Raw genomic sequence first — 19,823 nt, forward strand, 5'->3', positions numbered from 1 at the left:
CTGGATTCTCCTGGTAAGGAATTTTTATGGCATTCCAACTGTTGCACCTGCTTGGTCAGGTACATGCCAAATGGGGCTTTATACCCAAGCATGGGTCTGATAAGTGTCAAATAAATTGACACTATGACTTCCTTGGATGTGGATACCATACCCTTACTTATAAATTGGGCAATATGGGATAATTTTCTTAGTACCTTGCCCACATTCTGGTCGAAGGTCAGATTACCATCTACAAATGTTCCCAGATCCCTGACTACTGGGCCAACTCTTAGGGGGTCTTAACGATGCAGTAATTAGATTTTAAGTACAAATCAAATAAACCAAAGTGGCTTTAGTAACTCATGAATTCTTAAGTGGAGCCTAAGCCAGTTAAATAGAAAACAAGAAACATGAGCTCACTCAGCAAGTGCTGTTCTATACTGGATATATATGAAAGAGTTAGGATACCTTTAGTTAAGCACTTTTGTCCACTCTTGTGGGTTTCTTCGGATATTTCATGACAATTTAATAAAAAATAACGCTAAAAATGAGTAAAAAATCTTAAGCAATTGTCATTATAAAGTGGGAAAGTATGGCTGATATTACTAGAAAATTCAAGATAACAAAAGACAAGCGAATGGGCCAATTCACTTTAATGCTCTGAAGATGCTGATACTTGTGCAGTCACTAAGACCTGGTTTAAGGCTGCAGAGAGCACCCTAGCTATACCAGGTTATATTTTCTTACACACGTTCAGACCACAAACTGAAGGCATGAGAACTAAAAGAGGTGGTGTATTAATATTCATTAAAGATAAATATACCTCTAGATTGGTCAGACAGCACGATTCCCTTGAATTACTTCAGGTGCTACTGACTGTAGGTAAAACCCCTCCTCAGGTCATTGCCAGCTAGAGGACCCCCTCCATGAATGAGGACATCCACTCAGCCTACATGGATCTACTTGAATCAGTCAGATACAACCAAACACCCTGGTTTTGGGTGACTTTACCATTGGGTGACTTTACCAATGTACGAGTTCTAACTCACTTGCCCAAAGGTTCCTGGACTTTAACTCCAGTGCCCTGGACCAGCTGGCTGACACACCCACAAGGGGCTCAAACATCCTGGACCTGGTGCTCACCAACATGGGGAACTACTGCATCACCCTCAGTGTGTGGCCATCCCTGGGTGAGGGACCACAAATCAGTCTTGCTAGAAGTAACTAGAACACAAGACCCACACCCCCTTAGCAACAACTAGACTAAAGAACGTCTCCAATTACAACCTCTTACATGATGGTATAAATAGCTTCAAAGCCCCTCCCCCTATTGATGGAACAGATACCTATGCTGAATTTATACACCAATGCTTTACAAAGGACCTATACAATTGCACTGAATCTGCTGTACCTGACAGAACCAAAGCAAGATCTTCAAGGAAAAACAAACCTGCCTGGTGGACAGCTGCCATTAATAGGCAATACAATAGGAGAAAGAAACTGCTGTAAGAGTAGGAAAGAATGGTCTCAAAACTGGAAGCACTCCCTCCTCAACTTAAGACTCCTATTGAAGTCCTCGAAAGCTAACTACGAATCCAAATTAGCTTTCCTAAATAAGGATAACCACAAAGCATTCTTTAGTTACATCTGTAACTTCAAAGGTAAGGTCCAGATTTGTGCTGAACTCATAGTTAATAGTAGTACATATATAGAACCTGTGGATATAGCAAACCTGCCAGCTGACAAGTTCAGTGAAAACTTCATTCCCCTGTCCCTGCCACAAATACCCCAAAGTATTCCTAACACCTGTCCCCCACTTACTATCTCCGAGAAGCAGGTCTTAAATGCCTTCAAGGCCAAAAACACAGCCTCTATGGGACCAGGCAACATCCTGGGCTGTGTCCTAAATGGGTTAAAAAGTACAGTTGTGTACACTTACCATAAATATAGATGTTTGAGTGTATTCACTGTTGCAGTCATCACCTGTGGGTTATCCCTGCTGTGGTAGCCCTCGGCTGGCCCGAATACCAGAGTCAATGTTTTTCTGCGTCGGCTGCTGTCACTTGCTGCCTGATGTCAGGTCGTCAGTGCTATAAAGGAGAGCAGCTGACGCCATTACATCAGTTTTTCTTACCCTAACCCATCAGAGGCCCAAGTAAATAAGGTAAAGTGGTCCTGGTGGCTAAAAGCCACCTTTTCAAACTTATGTCTCCCTAAAAAAGAAGATATAAGGGGGAAGAAGGGTGGGAAACCAGGACTGCAACAGTGAATACACTCGAACATCTACATATGGTAAGTGTACACAACTGTACTATGTTCTTCGTGTTTCACTGTTGCGGTCATCACCTGTGGGAGGATTCCCAAAGCTGAGGAGAAAGGTGGTAGACTTAGTAAGAGACCTAGGAATGGGTCAGCATGCCCTGCAGAACTGCAGAGGCAAACCCTGCCCTAGCCTTAGAAAATAGAGGTAGGTGGTAATGCTTGGCAAAGGTATGGTAGGTGGTAATGCTTGGCAAAGGTATGGATAGAAGTCCACGTGGCAGCTTCCAGGATGTCCCTGGTGGGAACTCCTCTGAGGAATGCTGTAGAAGTGGAGGCTGCCCTAGTGGAATGGGTTCGAATAGACTTAGGGGGGTTTTCCCATGCAATCTGTAGCAGAAATGGATACAGTGTGATATCCATTTGGAAATGGGCTTCCCCTCTGCCCCTGAGGCAAAGCTGACAAGTAGTTGGTCTGTTTTTCGAAAGGGTTTAGTGTGGTCCAGATAGTATCTGAGCTGTCGTTGCACATCTAGTGAGTGCAGAATTCTTTCCCCCTTGTTTTGAGGGTTAGGAAAAAAGGTGGGTAAATGTATGGCCTGATTGAGAGTCACATTAGATACCACCTTGGGCATAAAGGAGGGATTAGTCCTCAGGGAGACCCTGTCTGCATGGAAGATGATGAAGGGCTCAATGGCCATCACTGCCTGAAGTTCTGAAACTCTCCTGGCTGAGGTGATAGCTAAGAGAAAAGCAGTCTTCCAGGAGAGGAATCTTAGTTCTGCTGAAGCAGCAGGTTCAAAGTGTGGTAAAGTTAGTTTTTCCAAAACATTACTCAGGTCCCAGGCTGGAGTGGGTGGCCTTCTGGGAGGTCTGATATTAGAAGCCCCTCTGAGGAATTGTTTAATCAAAGGATGGGAGAAAGTACAGTTTTGTACCTACCATAAATGTAGATGTTCGAGTGTTCACCCTGCTGCAGTCATCACACTTGGGTTATCCTGTCACCAGGCAGTCCCGCAGTCGGCCGGAATTCCAAAGTCTTGGTCCAGCGTTGGTTGCTGTCGCCTCTTCCCTGACGTCAGAGCGCCAGGGGTATATATAATGCAACCGACGCCATTTTCTTCAGTTTTTCTTGCCCCAGATGTCAGGTGCCCCCAAAAAGGTGGTCAGAATTAGTACCAAATGGAGTGAATACTGCACAAACACAAAATCCCTTCAGCTATAAGCAAATACATCAGTAAGGCATAGAAGAGATGTTTCCAGTAGATCAGAGGGGATGGAGGGAGGGTAACCTGGACTGCAGCAGGGTGAACACTCGAACATCTACATTTATGGTAGGTATAAAACTGTACTATGTTCATCGTGTTACCCTACTGCAGTCATCACACTTGGGTAGAATCCCAAAGCTAAGGTGGGGGGAGGTATCATAGAGGGTTAGTGGAGGCAATAAGGCCCTGCAGAACTGCAGTGGCGAAGCCTGCCCTGGACTTAGAGTAAAGAGGTAAGTTCATAGGTTCATAGGTTCATACTAGGCTATCTGCCCAAGGGCATTTATAAGCCTAGCCCATAGTTATGTGGCTTTCGCCACCCCTTTAGTTTGAATAAAAACTATGCCTATCATTTTTCTGTGCCTCTGTCAAGCAGTGACACTGAAGTAATCCCTGGGGTATATCTGCGATCTCCCATCCATTGGTCAAGATTCCTCTTGAACAAGGCCAGCGAGGTGCTCTGCCTCACATGTACCGGGATTTTGTTCCACAGCATAGGGAGTCTCTGGGTGATGAATCTGTCCCTCCAGCACATTCTATTTATAACCGTGTCAAGGTTTAAGTCTCCCGCCCTTGTGGTTCTGAGGGATCTAGATTTTTGAGGTGAAGCATATTCATCAAATCTGGGTTTGACATGGCCTTATATGTCAGGCACAGGTCACCTCTGAGCAAGCGGTATGAGACTGAATAGAGCTGGAGTTCTTTCAGTCGGGCAGCATAAGACATATTTTGAGACCCTTTATCCTTTTGGTGAGGAACTTTTGGGGCCTTTCAAGCTGCAGCAGGTGTCTGGTCAGATACATTCGAGCGGGGCATTGTACTCAATCATAGGTCTAATGAGTGATGAGTACAGGGGGACGATGACCTCCCTTGATCTAGATGTGAATCCCTTCATGATCAGGTGGGCGATATAGAAGGTTTTCCTAACTACTTTAGCAACATGAGTGTCAAGCGAAGGCTACTGTCAACTTGGGTCCCCAGATCCCTGATGACTTTCTGTGCTCAGTGGATTGCCACCTATATGGTAGCTAGGGGTAACCTTGTTTTTCCCAAAGGGTATGACTATGCATTTTTTGGCGTTTAACTTCAGGCCATGGCTCTGGCACCAGTTATCCGTTTCTGTGAGGCCCTTCTGGAGGATATCTGTGTCAGATGTGTTTTCGACTCTGGCGCCCAGTTTGCAGTCATCTGCAAACTTTGTCAGCCATAACCTTCCTGTGTTTGCTTGTACTTCAGAAAAGTAGATGCCGAACAAGAGTGGACCCAGGACTGAGCCCTGTGGGACACCACTTGTGACAGGCTTTGAGTCTGACATGGCTCCAGCAACTCTGACCCTGTGGGTTCTGTCACTTAGCCAGTTTGCAACCCATCTTGTGATGTATGGGTTTACATTCAAGCTGATGAGTTTTTCGATGATACCTGAGTGGGGTATTGTGTCGAAGGCCTTTGCCAGGTCGAGGTAGGCTGTATGGACTGCCTTTCCCTCATCAATGGCCTTGGTGACTGTCTCGAAAAAGTCAACCAAGTTTAAGAGGCAGGATCTGCCTTTGACAAAGCCAAACTGGGTTGGATCCAAAGTCTGCAAGTTCCCTATGTCTTTATTTATGAGTTCCATTATGATCCTCTCCATGGCTTTGCAGATAAGGCTTGTCAAGCTAATGGGGCGGTAATTTCCAGGGTCTGTGGAGGCACCGCCCTTATGAAGTGGGACCACAGTCGCCGTGCGCCACTCCTTGGATGCGTATCCTGAGGTGAGGCTAAGATTAAACAGCTGTCCTAACTGTGGGTTTAATTCCTCGTTGAGTTCATGAAGCACACAGCGGGACACCATCCGTCCCATGGATGCTGTGTTTTTTGCCTTAGTGAGGGCAGTTCTCACCTGGGCGTTGGAGATGTTTGGGGGCTACAATCCTCTGTAATAGATATCTCTCCTTTTCGAGGGAGGACAGGGAGAAGTTTGCACTGAACCTGTCAGCCAGTATGTTAGCAATGTGTGTAGGTTCAGTAATTTTCACATCATTTTGAACTAATTCTGAGCATATCTGGGAGTTTCCTCCTAGGTTTCTAACATAGCTAAAGAAGGCCTTATGATTGTCTTTAGAGTCCTTGGCGATTTTTCTCTCAAAATTTGCCTTGGATGATTTTATGAGAGCTCTTAGTTTTATGAGAACTCTTAGATAGTGTTTGGTAAAGGTGTGTACTGAACTCAAGTTGCAGCTTCTAAAATTTCCTTGGTTGGAACCCCCCTGAGAAAGGCTGTAGAGGTAGCTGTTGCCCTGGTAGAGTGGGATCTAATGGTAGCAGGAACTGGTTTCCCATGACGGGTATAGCAGAAACGTATGCAATGACCTATCCATTTAGAAATGGTTTGCTTAGATATAGCCTTCCCTTGAGAAGCTGTAGTATAGGATACAAAGAGCCGGTCAGTTTTTCTGAAAGCCTTAGTTTTGTCCAAGTAGTAACGAAGCTGCCTGTGAATGTCCAAGGAATGTAGGAGTCTCTCACCTTTGTTCTGTGGATTGGGGAAGAAGGTGGGTAAGTGGATGGTTTGATTTAAAGCTACACTGGAAACCACCTTAGGCATAAAGGAAGGATTAGTTCATACAGAAACTCTGTCTTGATGAAAAATGAGGAAAGGTTCCACTGTCATTAGTGCCTGTAGCTCTGAGACTCTCCTAGCTGAAGTTATTGCTAGGAGCAGGGCAGTCTTCCATGATAGGAACTGAAGATCTGCAGAGAAAGCTGGTTCAAAGGGAGGTAGCGTTAGTTTTTCCAGAACAAAGTTGAGGTCCCATGTTGGTGTAGGAGCTCTCCTGGGTGGTCTAATGGTTTTTGTCCCTCTGAGGAACTGCCTTAGAAGAGGATGTGAAAATAAAGGTGGATCCGTGTTGTAGTGAGCTGAAATAGCTGAAGCATGGATTTTAATTGAGGAAAAGGAAAGTCCTTTGTGCAACATCTCAGCTAAATACTGCAGAATGTGAGGCATGTGAGGCCGAATTGTGTCTTGGCCTTTAGCTTGGTTCCAGGCACAAAACCTTTTCCATTTGTCCGAATAAGCCTTCCTGGTGCTTGGCATCCTGGCTTCCAGAATAACATCCAGAACTGCTTGTGAAAGAGGAACTGGTTGGATGTTTAGTTGATCTGCCATGCAGCCAGATTTAAAGTTTTGAGCTGGCTGTGAAGAATTTGTTTTGTTGTGTGAGCAAATGGGGTATTTGAGGCAATATCCATGGTGGGCTGTGGGCCATATTTTTCAATAGCGGGTACCAGTGCTGGCGTGGCCAGTCTGGGGCTATGAGAATCAGTCGTGGTCTCTCCTTTTTGACCTTCAAAAGAACCTTTGTGAGGAGAGGTAATGGAGGGAAGGCATATGCTGTCAGGTTTTTCAACTGAAAGAGAGAGTCCACTTTCCAAGCTTGATGGTGGAATGTCCTTGTACAAAATTTTGTTAGTTGGTAGTTTTGAGGACTGGCAAACAGGTCTATGTTTGGAAGGCCCCATTTTTGACTTATCATTGCAAATATTTGTGGATCTAGTTTCTACTCGTGGGGATCTTTGCTGTTTCTGCTGAGGTCGTCTGCCAATGTGTTCTTCTGTCCTGGCAGGAATTGAGCTTGTAACTGGACTTGGTAGGCCAGAGCTGTGTTCCATAAGATCATTGCTTGCCTGCATAGAGAGTAGGAATGTGTACCCCCTTGTTTGTTTATGTAGCACATTACTGTGGTGTTGTCCGTCTTTATTGCAAGTTGTCCTGGATGTAATAGATCCTTGAAGGCTGTCAGAGCTTTCTGTACAGCTAGCATCTCTTTTTGATTTATGTGCAGATTTCTTTGATCTGCAGTCCATAGGCCTTGAATGCATTGTCCTGCCATGTGTGCCCCCCAGGCGTAGTCTGAAGCATCTGTTGTGACAGTCTGCCTGGCTGGAGGCAAGGTGAAAGGCTGACCCTTGTTGAGGTGACATGCCTGTGACCACCATAGAAATTCCTGTTTTAGGCAGGGAATGAGAGATATCATTGTGTCCAAGCTGTGGCTGTGTTGAGACCATACGCTTTTTAGGTACCACTGTAATTTCCTCATATGCAGTTTTGCAAATGGTATCAGAATGCAAGATGCCATGAAGCCCAAAGCCTGCAGAATTTTTCTTGCAGTTAATTGGGTCTTTGTTGCCATTGTTTTGAAATATTGAGTCAGTTGTAGTTGCTTGTCTGGTGTAAGATAAGCCTTCTGGGCCGTTGTGTCCAAGCTGGCACCCAGGAATGTCATTTTTAGTGAGGGTACTAGTTTTGACTTCTTTTCGTTTACTGTGTACCCCAAACAATTTAGTAGATGCTTCACAAAAGCCAGATGATGTAAGAGAATGTCTTTTCTTTCTGCTTGGATGAGGCAGTCGTCCAGGTATGGATATATTTGAATTCCTCTTTGTCTGCAGTATGCAATAACTGGTGCCAGGCATTTTGTGAATACTCTGGGCGCAGTAGATAAGCCAAAGGGCAGTGCAGAGAATTGGTAGTGGGTTGAACCTGCAATGAAACGGAGGTATCTTCTGCAACTTTGTCTGATAGGGACATGCAGGTATGCCTCCTTGAGGTCCAACGTTACCAGCCATGCTTCCTTGCCCAACATGGGAAGTAGCTGCTGTAGAGTTAGCATCTTGAATTTTGGGACTTGCAAGTAAGTGTTTAGAATTGAAAGGTCCAGAATTGGTCTCCAAGCATTGTCCTTTCTGGGTACTAGAAAGAGTCTTGAGTAAAATCCTTGGCCTTGCTCTTGAGTAGGTACCAGTTGAATGGCTCTCATGTCCATGAGAGCTGTAATTTGCTTTTGTGCCTCTGCCCATTGATTTTGTGGCAGGTTTGGCATTCCTCTTTTCATTGGCAAGGTGTGAAAGTGGAATCTGTATCCTCGTAAAATTATGTCTAGGACCCATTTGTCCTTTGTGACTATGTGCCAGTTGTCTGAAAAAAATTGCGAGTTTTTTCCCCCAAGGGGGCTGCCAAGAGAGTATTGCTTGGCCAGATGAGGTGCAAGTCATTGAGTTTGTCTTCTGGTGGATTGAGACCTGTCTTCTCCTCCCTTCTGTGTTGTAGTGCCCCATTGGCGAGGTTTATACTGGGCTTGTGGTTGTCCTCTGCCCCTTGGGCGTCTGTATTTACCCCTCTGCAGTCTGTCAGTGGCTGGAAAGGACCAATTTTTTGTTGGCCAGTTTCTGCTGAAGCGAGGGGGTTGTACTTGTAGGAAATCTTTGACTGTCTGCATAGCTTTTGCCTTATCTTCCATTTTCTTTAAAACTTCTTCTGCTTTAACTCCAAAAAGAACATCCTGCTGTAAGGGAGCATCTAGTAGTTTTGCTTTAACATGATCAGGCAGAGTTTGTTCCTTTAACCAAGCATGCCTACGTATAACAGACCCAGTGACAGCTGCTCTGCAGGAGGCCTCCAAAGAATCAAACCCACATTGTAAGGTATGTTTGCCCACCTGCTCAGTGGCGTGCAACAGATCCTGTACTTCTTTCAATTCAGATTGTTGAGGGAGAGTGGTTATTCTTTGCTTTAACTGAGAGATTAGAAATTGCTGATACTTAAGCATATGAAATTGACAATTCAGTGCCCTCATAGCTAGTGTGGCTGAGGTGTAAACCTTTTTCCCCCACCTGTCTAGTGCTCTGGAATCCCTCTCAGAAGGTACTGGGTTTTTAGCCATAGAAGCCTTAGCCCCCTTGGGACCCTGGGAGATAGTCTCTGGGTCAGCTACTGGGCTTTTGTAAAGAAGTTTGTGGGAATCAGGCACTCTGTATTACCTGTCAGGCTTAGCCGGAGCAGGAGGTAGAGAGTCTGGGTTGAAACTGGATTCTAAATAGACATCATCCACAATGTCCAAAACTGGTGGGATGGCAAGTGGTCTGTGTTGGGGGAGTAAAAGAAACTCTCTGAGCCTTTTCTTTGAATCAGAGTAGTCTTGACCTTCCCAGTGAAAATGTTCCCTCATAGTGTGTAAAGTTTCCCCAAAGGAGTAGTCTTCAGGAGGAGAAGTTGAGGGAATAGAGTCCTCAGCATCAGAATCTTCATAAGGAGAGAAGGAATAGTCTTGGTCCTCAGAGGAGTCTGAAGAAATGGACATTTGCTCAGAGGAAGCAAAAACTTCCTCTTGTCTAGGCCTTTTGTCAGGAAGGGGGCTGTGAACCCCTGATTAAAGAAATCAAATCTTCAGCCATTTTGAGCATCTGTTTCTTAGGCATAGGGCCTTGAACAGGAGACTGAAGTGCAGTCCTTTTAGATTTAGAAGGAGTCTTCGACTTAGAAAACGTTTAAATGGTGAGAGTCGTTGGTTTGAAAACACCTTCAGAAACCGATGGCGTTTCTGTAGCACCGACGTTTTTTGAAGCAAAGTCGTTGGAAGGGCCTGAAGTTAAAGGCTGCGTCGGCCTGGTACATTCCGTCAAAATTTCCGTAGCGGTCTCGGGTTCCAGATCTGCGGTAGTCAGGGGCTGCGTCGGAGCCTCACTGAGGACCGGAGAACTGGAGACCGGATCAGCCGAGGTCTCGGAATCTGGCTTAGGCCTGGGCTGCCTGTCCTTATCCCTGCGTTTTTTGTGCACGCCGGTAGTCGGTTGCTCCGACGGCATGGTGTAGTTACATTTCCTACTGAAGTAGTGTCGTGCGAAACCAAAGCGTCTATTAATAATACGCTTATTAAACCTAGCACAAAACCGACAAGAAGTGACGTCGTGGTCTGGGCCTAGACAAGGTATGCAATAAGAATGAAAATCCTTATGAGGTATTTGCTTCCCACAAGAAATACAATTGTTAACTTTTTCTGACATCGGTCTAAGGCAAGAAAAGTTTCCCCAACGGGGTACTTAGCTTTATAGAAGACTTCGGTCTGAAATTCGAATTCGAAAATCTCGAGTCGGCCGACCGGCACTTGCGAACTGCTTCTGCTTCGGGCACCGCGCGGCAAGAAAGTCTGGAGAAAATGGCGTCGGTTGCTGTCGCCTCTTCCCTGACGTCAGAGCGCCAGGGGTATATATATAATGCAACCGACGCCATTTTCTCCAGACCAAGACTTTGGAATTCTGGCCGACTGCGGGACCGCCTGACGACAGGATAACCCAAGTGTGATGACTGCAGCAGGGTAACACGATGAACATCAGGAGCTGTTCTATATCAAAATGAGCTGAAATGGCTGAGGCGTGGATTTTAATAGAGGTGAAGGAGAGGCCACTATTAAGTAGCTCCGCTAGGTAGTCCAGGATGAAAGGGATAGAAGGTTGTGAGGTATTACCCCCTCTGGACTGGCTCCAGGAGCAAAATCTTTTCCATTTTCCTGCATATGATTTTCTGGTGCTTGGTTTCTGGTTTCTGTGATAATGTCTAGGACCTATTTGCTTGCTTGCCTTTATAGTATTAGCCATGCTGATAGTTTGAGAGTATGCAAACCTGGGTGCAGCATTCCCCCCCCCCCACACACACACACACACCTGAGTTAAGAGGTCTGAGATCAGGGGAAACTGCTTGGGAGGCTGTAAGGTTAAGCTGCACAGTAGGGGGGGTATCAATGTTGTCTGGGCCAATCTGGAGCAATGAGAATGGCCTTTGGTCGCTTCTCCCTTATTTTGATCAGTACCTTTGGAATAAGAGGCAGAGGAGGGAATGGGTACAAAAACAGGGTGTTCCTGGGAAAGGTCAATGCATCCACCTTCCATGCTAGGTGGTGATAATCCCTGGTACAGATTTTTATCAGCTGATGGTTGACATGTGAAGCAAAGAGATCCACCTCCACCTCCGGAGTCCCCCATGCCTGGATGATTTATAAAAAGATTTTTCTGTGGAGCTGCCATTCGTGGGGGTCCAGTAAGTTTCTGCTTAAGTGGTCTGCCAGAGTGTTGTTGATCCCGGGTAGGTATTGGGCTATCAGGTATAGTCCCATGGAAGAGGCAGTCAGCCAGAGGTTCATGGGTAGCCTGCACAGAGGGTAAGATTGGGTCCCTCCCTGTTTGTTGATGTACCACATTACTGTGGTGTTGTCTCTTTTAATAATGAGAGCCCCGGGCTTGAGATGGGGTTTGAAGGAAGTCACAGCCTTTTGTACTGCCATCATTTTCTTCTGGTTGATGTGTAAGGGAAGTTGCTGGGCACCTGCCTTCTAGGTGAGCAAGCTATGTCTGAGGCATCAGTGGTAATGGTCTGCCCAGCTGAGCGCAGGGTAAAGAGAAGACCCCTGTTCTGGGCACAGGCCCCTGCCCACCAGAGAAAGTCGGCCCTTATACAGGGGATCAGAGGGAGAGAGGTCTCTAGAGGCTGAGAGTGCTGACACCAAATGTTCTTTAGGTACCACTGAAATTTTCTCATCTGAAGCCTGGCCAGAAGAATTAGAGGGATGCGAGATGCCATGTACCCCAAGGCTTGCAGGAACTTCCTGGCAGTGAAGGGACTTCTGGAAGCCAGCTGGGTGAAATAGAGAGGCAGGAAGCTCTGCTTTTCTGAGGATAGGAAGGCCATTTGGGATGCTGTGTCCAGCAGTGCTCCCGAGAAAATAATCTTCCTGGAGGGTGTTTGCTTTGATTTCTTCTCTTTGGTGGTGTACCCTAAAGGAGGTTAGGAGGGTTTTGACAAAGAGCAGATCCTTGAGGATGCAGTCTGCCTGAATGAGGCAGTTGTCCAGATAAGGTTAAATTTGTATATTTTTCTGTCTACAGAAGGCTATGGCCAGGGCTAAGCATTTGGTGAATACCCTGGGAGCAGTAGATAAGCCAAAGGGTGTAGGCATCTTTTAGATCTAGGGTTACTAACCAGTAATTTTTTGTCAGCATAGGCAGCAGCTGCTGTAAGGTTAGCATTTTGAATTTGGGGACCACCAGGAAGGTGTTCAGAATGGATAGATCCAGGATGGGTTCTGGGAACCAAGAATAGTCTGGAATAAAAGCCTTTGCCTGTTTGATCTGAGGGGACAGGTTCTACTGTCCCTTGGGATATGAGAGTTTGGACTTGTTTCAATGCCTCTGCCCACTGATTTGCAGGTAAGTCTGGGTACCCTCTTAGAATTGGGAGTTCCGTGAAGGAGAATACGTATCCCTGAAAAATGATCTTTAAGACCCATTGGTCCTTTGTTACAGAAAGCCAATTTTCTTTGCAGAGGGAGATCCTTCCTCCTAGTTTTTGGTGAGAGAAAAGAGGGCAGAGGGAGTCATTAAGACTTTTTGCCATAGAAGAATGGCTTAGAACTCCCTGCCTTTGGAGTGGAAGTGGTCCATTCTTTGGTTCTCTGCTGTCCCTGGGGTGGGAGTCTGGGTGGTCTATCCCTGTGGGGCTTACCTTGCCCCTATCTGCTAGGTGCAGGAAAGGACCAGTGCTTTGAGGGAAAATTTCTGCTGAATGTAGGACGTTGTACCTAAAGGAAATCTTTTACTGTTTGCATAGATTTTACTTTGTCTTCTATCTTTTTAAGCACCTCTTCTGCTTTTTCTCCAAACAGGCGGTCTTTATCCAAGGGTGCATCAAGTAATTTAGATTTGACATGATTAGGGAGAGGTTATTCCCTTCAACCATGCATGTCTCCTAATGACGGATCCTGACACTGCTGCTCTGCTTGAAGCTTCTAGGGCGTCATATCTGCAGTGTAAAGAGTGCTTAGCCACTTGACAAGTAGAGTGCAGTAAATCTGTTAACTCTTTCGAATTGGCACAGTTAGAAAAGGTAGAATTTTTTTGTTTTAACAGTTCCAAAGTGTGTTGTTGATATTTTAACATGTGGAACTGACAGCTGAGAGCTCTGATAGCCAAGGTTGCAGAGGTGTATGCTTTTTTACCCCATATGTCCAGAGCTCTGGAGTCCTTGTCAGATGGAGTAGGATTTTTCGTAGAACTAGCCTTAGCTCCTTTTGGTCCCTGTGTAATGACCTCCAGGTCTGCAGCAGGATTTCTGTACAGGTATTTGAGAGAGGTCTATGTAAAACCTGTCAGGTTTTCTGGGAGCAGGTGGGAGGCTGTCAGGAGTTAAACCGGATTCCTGCAAGACATCATCAACCACCTCTAAGATAGGAGGGATGGCCAGGGTCTGTGCTGGGGCAGGTCTAGAAACTCTCTTAGTCTTTTCTTAGACTGAGGGAAGTCCAGTGATTCCTAGTGGAAATGTTCACTGAGGGTGTGAAGGGTTTCCCCAAAGGAAAGATCTTCAGGTAGGGAGACAGAGGGAATGGATTCCTCTGCATCTGAATCCTCATAAGCAGTCAGAGGTTGTTGTTCCTCTTCAAAATCCGAATAATCAGACTCCTCAGAATCCTGTTCTGTTAGTATTTCAGGAGAAAGGTCTCTTTTCCTTTTAGAAGTTGTGGCCTGACTACCCCTGATAAGGGTAATAAGATCCTCTGCCATTTTTAAGCATTTGAGTTTGGGGAGGAGGAGGAGCAGGAGTAACATGGTGGCTAGAGGTACTTTTCCTGGGAGTGGCCTTGCCTCTAGCCCTAAGAGTATCCATCGGTCTGAGAGGAACGGTAGTCGGAAGAGAATCGGTAGTGCGAAAGGCCTCCTCAGAAGCCGGTGCCTGCGTCATGGCTCCAGACTCAACCGAGGCAGAGACAACCAAAGGCTCTGAAGATGAAGAAAGATTTCTGTGGCATACCAAACTCCGAAAGGGTCTCGGTAGAGGCCTGAGAATTAATCCAATCGGGCATCAGAGGTGGGAAAAGCGCTTCACTGAATTCTGGAGAACTGACAACCTACTTAGCGGTAGAGTCGTTGAAAGGCTTGGCCTTCTGTGGTCTGTCTCTATCTTTATCCTTACGTTTCTTCGGAATGTCTATGGATGGCTGGCTGGCAGAAGCCATTTCGGAATGCGAAGACAGAAGATGAAAATACCTGGCTACAATAAGAGCTCTACGGCGAATGGTTCTTGCATTAAAAAAAGGCACAGAACCGGCAATGGGGGATGTCATCATCTGAGCCTAAACAAGTGACACAGTATGAGTGGAAGTCTCAGTGTGGTATTTGCTTTACACAGGCGAGACAATTGTTAACTTTTTCGGACATCGGTTAGTGCAAGAAAAAAAAGGATTCCCAACGGGGTACTTAGCTTTAGACATTTTCAGCTGTAAATCAAAACTCTGGTAACGACCAACCGGCACACTTGCGAACTGATTCTGCTACGAGCTCCATGGCAAGAAAGAATGATGTAATGGCGTCAGCTGCTCTCCTTTATAGCTCTGACGACCTGACATCAGACAGCAGCAGATGCAGAAATACATTGACTCTTGTATTCGGGCCGACCGAGAGCTACTACAGCAGGGATAACCCACAGGTGATGACTGCAACAGTAAAACATGAAGAACATCAGGAATTAGCATCACCATTGAGCACGCTTTTCAATCACAGCCTAAGCACTTGCTTTGTCCCAGTGTAATGGAAAACGGCTACCGTCATCCATTTGCACAAAGGGGGTGCATCCACAGACCCCAAGAAGTACAGACCCATTAGTCTGAGCAGCCTTATCTGCAAGGCCATGGAACGAATCATCATAGACCTTACTAACAAAGATATAGGAACTCTCCAAATGCTCGACCCCCACCCAGTTTGGCTTTGTCAAGGGGAGATCATGCCTGTCAAACTTGGTGGACTTCTTCGAGACAGTCACCAAAGCCCTAGACGAGGGCAAATCTGTGCATATGGCCTACCTAGACTTAGCCAAGGCCTTTGACAGAATCCCCCACATAGGCATCATTGATAAACTCATCCAGCTGGGTGTCAACCCATACATTATCAGGTGGGTTGCAAACTGGCTCACTGATGAAACTCATACGATCAAAATAGGGGACTCCACTTCCTCCAGCAGACCTGTAACCAGTGGTGTTCCACAGGGATCGGTTCTGGGACCCCTACTGTTCAGAATCTACTTCTCCAAAGTACAGGCTAAAACTAAAGGACTGGCTGAAAAAAAAGTTTGCTGATGATTGCACGCAGACTAATGACTGGTGTCAAAGTCATGGTCTTAAACTTAATCCAAAAATGCATTATTATCCCCTTTGGCAAGGGTTATGTTCCTGCAAACTGCTACATCAATAGCAATACCTTAAGCACACAGTCAGTGGTGAGAGATCTGGGCACACAGGTTGATAGCAACCTTAACTTCGATTGCCATGTCTCCACAGTGGTAAGAAGTGCATTTTATATTGCTCATCTCAAAAGTAAGGGCATTGCGTTATAACCCCTCTGTACTCTTCCCTCATCAGTCCAACAACAGAGTACAGTGCTCCCTTCTGTACGTTCCTTTCCAAACACCCGCAGCAACTGGAGAGACCACAAAGGTTCCTTACAACGAAAATCAGGGTCTCCAAGATCTGTCTTATGCAGACAGACTGAAATCATTGTCACTTTACTCTGTGTCATACAGACTGCTCAGAAGCGACCTGCGCCTTGCATAAAAAGCAATGTCTGACCCAGCTTTAATGGAAATGCTGCACATTCACAAGTCAAATGACACCCAGATCACTCGCTCGAAGGACCCTAACCTGGTATGTGACATCAACAGAACTTTCTGGAGAGACAGATATGTCTTACACGGGTTACCCCACCTTTGGAACAAGCTTCCTATTCATGTTGAACAAAGCCCCTGGTTGGCCCAATTTAAACGCAATTTGGACAATTGGATGGGTAACTGGAAATTCACCCCAGGGGTTCCACTTGTGTCCCACTTGGACAGGGACAACAGGTGCTGATTTTAGTGTCTGAACCAGACACCCTTGGGAACATGTGTTGAACTTGACTAGCCTTGTAACGGCCCTGGGGCCGTTAGCCTTGTAACCTCCTATGATCCTATACCACTGTGTGTGTGTGTGTGTGTGTGTGGGGGGGGTGTCCAATAAAAAAAAAATGTGAAGTTGAGATGCTCCACTGAAAGATGAGTCCTTTGCATAAGTAATGAGCCTCCACAGGAAGTGGCAAGGTGATGCTTGGACAGTCTAAACTGCTTCAGGGTAACTCAGCGCTGGCTGGTGGAAAAAATATGCCTCACATCCAGTCATGTAGAGGGTGGGCAATCTTCAACTGTAGCTTCAAGCTGGCTTGTCTTCCTCATTACCTTTCCTTTTACCCTGTTGCACTTTGTACTAATACAACTTCATTCTTTTCATCTATCTTTCTACATATCTATATACATCAGTATATTATGTAAACATGCTTTGCCAACATTTACTGCCAGGCTTCATGTTTTATAAATCCTCAGTCATATGTTACATTATCTTCTGTTGTGTAACACTTATTTTCAGACACTTTACAAGCTACTATTATTCTGTTCCTTCTTTTGCAACTTTTCCATTATAACATGTTGTAATCTACCACGGTACACTGAACACTGCTAACTAAAGATCGGTCTCTTAAAGTCCAACGTACCCTTTTTCAAATCACCATCATAACTGCTATGTGCACTTCTGCAATGTTTTTACCATTACGTCTTTTGCTACTGGTGTGCTTGGTCTTATATAATCTGTACTCCAAAATATTTATTCCTTTGTACAGATTAGATTTGTCTGTATATGCTCTCTCTCATGATCACTGTTTAGCACTGCTCATTTTGCATGCACCGTTTTGTCATGAGCTAGAGATTTTCACTTCCTGGTCTCCCCTGAAAATGGATATTTCCAGCTGAACAATCCTACTTAACAAATGTGCACAAAAACAAAAAGATAACTAAACACATTTGTTCATCACTTTTTGTGATTTAGGAATACCTCCAACTGTATAACAATGTATAAGCCCATTCACTGACTTCTAGCAAATACATTTTTAGGCACTTGTCACAAATGGTAACAACAGCCAATTCATACTAAAACTAAATGACCACTGTAAAGTAGGGTAACAGATGAGTATCTAATAACTTGCGAAACAAATGCTTCTCAATTACATGCTTCTGAGATCAACAATCTTATTGCTTTTGACTATGAAATGGGTGGAAAAAATCACATATTTTAAAATAAACTAATTTTAATGTATAGAAATAATGCAGCAAAACATAAAACAATGTAATTCACAGTAAATATGAAGTCTGGATTTCTAACAGTCTAAAATAACCTGGAAAGAGTTTCTTAGTTCAGCAGCAGAATGCAGGAGGTACTGGGTTTATTCTTCTGATTTTTAAACATGCCTAAACAAAACGCTTTCTCTGCATTTTTGTGCAGTGTGCGTGTGTGTGTGTGTGTCTGCAGTGATACCAGCATGGAATACTGGAGGTCTTGTGTTTGAATCTTAAGTGGGGCTAGTGTTTTCCTTTCGTACTACTGATTTTATCAAAGCCCAAGAAAAAGGCTTTCTCTGCTCGTGTGTGTGTGTGTGTGTGTGTGTGTGTGTGTGTGTGTGTGTGTGTGTGTGTGTGTGTGTGTTTTGAGTGAAATTTGATAATGATCCCAAAGTTAATTGTGGATTTTGTCCTACCTTAGCAAGTCCATCTTGGGAGCCAGTGGTTACACATATATCCATCTGTCCTTTTTCTGGACTATATCTGGCTGTTGGAGGGTTATGAATTTTAATCTGGAACTCCTTCAACCAGTTCAATAATTCCGGAACTCTGCAAAATAATAAAGAGCATACTCAGTCAACGAAGTCAGTATGGAATGAAATAATGCAGACTTTATTGCCTGTACAGGCTTAGTTTCTGAGCTGAAATGCAAATCCATTAAAGTGCGATGGTCACCCTGTCACTTGATACTGAATTCACCACGCCAAACCTGATTCCTTGGCAATGTCTGTATCAGTTTTATATAACTAGTTGTTTTACTATCTAAAATGCATGTCTAGAGAGTTTGAGAATGATGCAATGGTGTTATTCAACTTAACAAGGTACTAGATTAATAAATTAAGCAAGTACAAAATGCACAACATAAATGCAAAGAAACGCAGTTATCATTACAGCAAAAGGACAAATTAAATCCAGAGATGAATATGTACTGTTATCTTTATATCTACTACGAATATAATTTCATGTTCATTTAGTTTTATTTGTTTGCTTAAGGTTTTGATTACCTTCTCTTGAGCTCAGTAAAAGATCCCAATCAGATATTAATAACACCTATAGATTAAAGGCTGGCCACTGTTTTACATAACACAATACAACATGAACATGTGTAAACAAATTGTTACTTATTTATCCTCTGTTGACAGGATTAGTCTGCCTAGGCTAGTAGTCTTTACTCAGGAGATGCCCAATACTACTTGAGGAAATTTGGCCAGGGCATCAGGGAACTTCCCCTTCTCTTTTAGATACCATGGGATCTTTAACATCCATCTGACATACCACCAACTCAAGCAGATGGGATCTTGGTTTAATGTCTCATTCAACAGACGACACACTCAGGAGTGCAGCGCCACCCTTATGCTGCACTGCAGTGTCAGCCATCCATTTACCTAGTCCAGGAATAAAACCCACAGCCTTCTGCACCAAAAGCAAATGTGCTACCTGTTGTGCCTCTGACACTTAACAGGGTGGAGAAGTGCAAAATGTCTATTCAATATTTTATGTAAAATAGTGGATTCAATGAGAGAACAAAAACATGGTGCTATGTCGGCATGTATCGAAGGAAACAAATTTGAGTTACAAGTGCATGTTTTAAAAAGAATAAACTTCATAAACAAACATTAAAAATCAGACCATCTATCTACCAATTCTGTCACAAGACAAAACAGTCAATTATGCTGGTAGCTATGCTGAATAGATAGCTCACAATAACCAAAAAGACATTCTTCATGGATGCATTACTATATTAGATATTAAACCTACTGAAGTTGACACAGTGGTGCAGCTGTCAGGATAGCTGCCTCATAACACTTAGTTATCTAGTCTTATTTTCAGATAATGCCTTCTGTGTGGAGTATGCATATCCTTCCTGCGTCTCTAAGGGCTTTCTCTGGTGCTCTGGTTTCGTATAAGATCCCAAAAATGTGTTGTAGGTGACTTGGTTACCCTCAAAGTACCTGCTGACGAGCATGCCATGGGTGACTGTGCGTGTACATGTGTCTATCGCAGTGGCTAGGTGAGTGTGGGGGAGTCTGAATCCTGTGACGGCCTGGCACCATATCTGGGCTAAGTTACATTGACTCAGTGCCAGGAGAAGCTCTAGCTCCCCCAAGACCCAGAAATGGACTGTGCAGATGACTGGAGAACAAATGCATGAATGAAATTCATTGAAAACAATATACAAGTTGCTAAATGGATATTGTCCACAGCTATAATTTTGTATGCATTCATGTCTAAGTTAAACTCACTCAGCAGATATATATTTCACCTGTACTGTGAACAATGGATTCACCCCATGCTTTAAAACGCTAATATATCCC

General features: G+C 44.5%; 1 protein-coding gene across 1 annotated transcript in view; it reads right to left on the reverse strand.

Annotated features, from left to right (window-relative positions):
• The window catches only part of LOC122792864 (kynurenine/alpha-aminoadipate aminotransferase, mitochondrial-like), an 808,921-nt gene that overhangs the window by 596,555 nt on the left and 192,543 nt on the right, over positions 1-19,823 (reverse strand). The window contains exon 4 of the mRNA XM_044060423.1: positions 17,925-18,057. Within this exon, the coding sequence (XP_043916358.1) occupies positions 17,925-18,057 (133 nt within the window). The remainder of the gene's footprint in view (positions 1-17,924; positions 18,058-19,823) is intronic.

This window comes from Protopterus annectens, chromosome 2.part0, assembly GCF_019279795.1.
Source record: "Protopterus annectens isolate FY-2018-M chromosome 2.part0, PAN1.0, whole genome shotgun sequence".
Classification (NCBI taxonomy): domain Eukaryota; kingdom Metazoa; phylum Chordata; order Ceratodontiformes; family Protopteridae; genus Protopterus; species Protopterus annectens.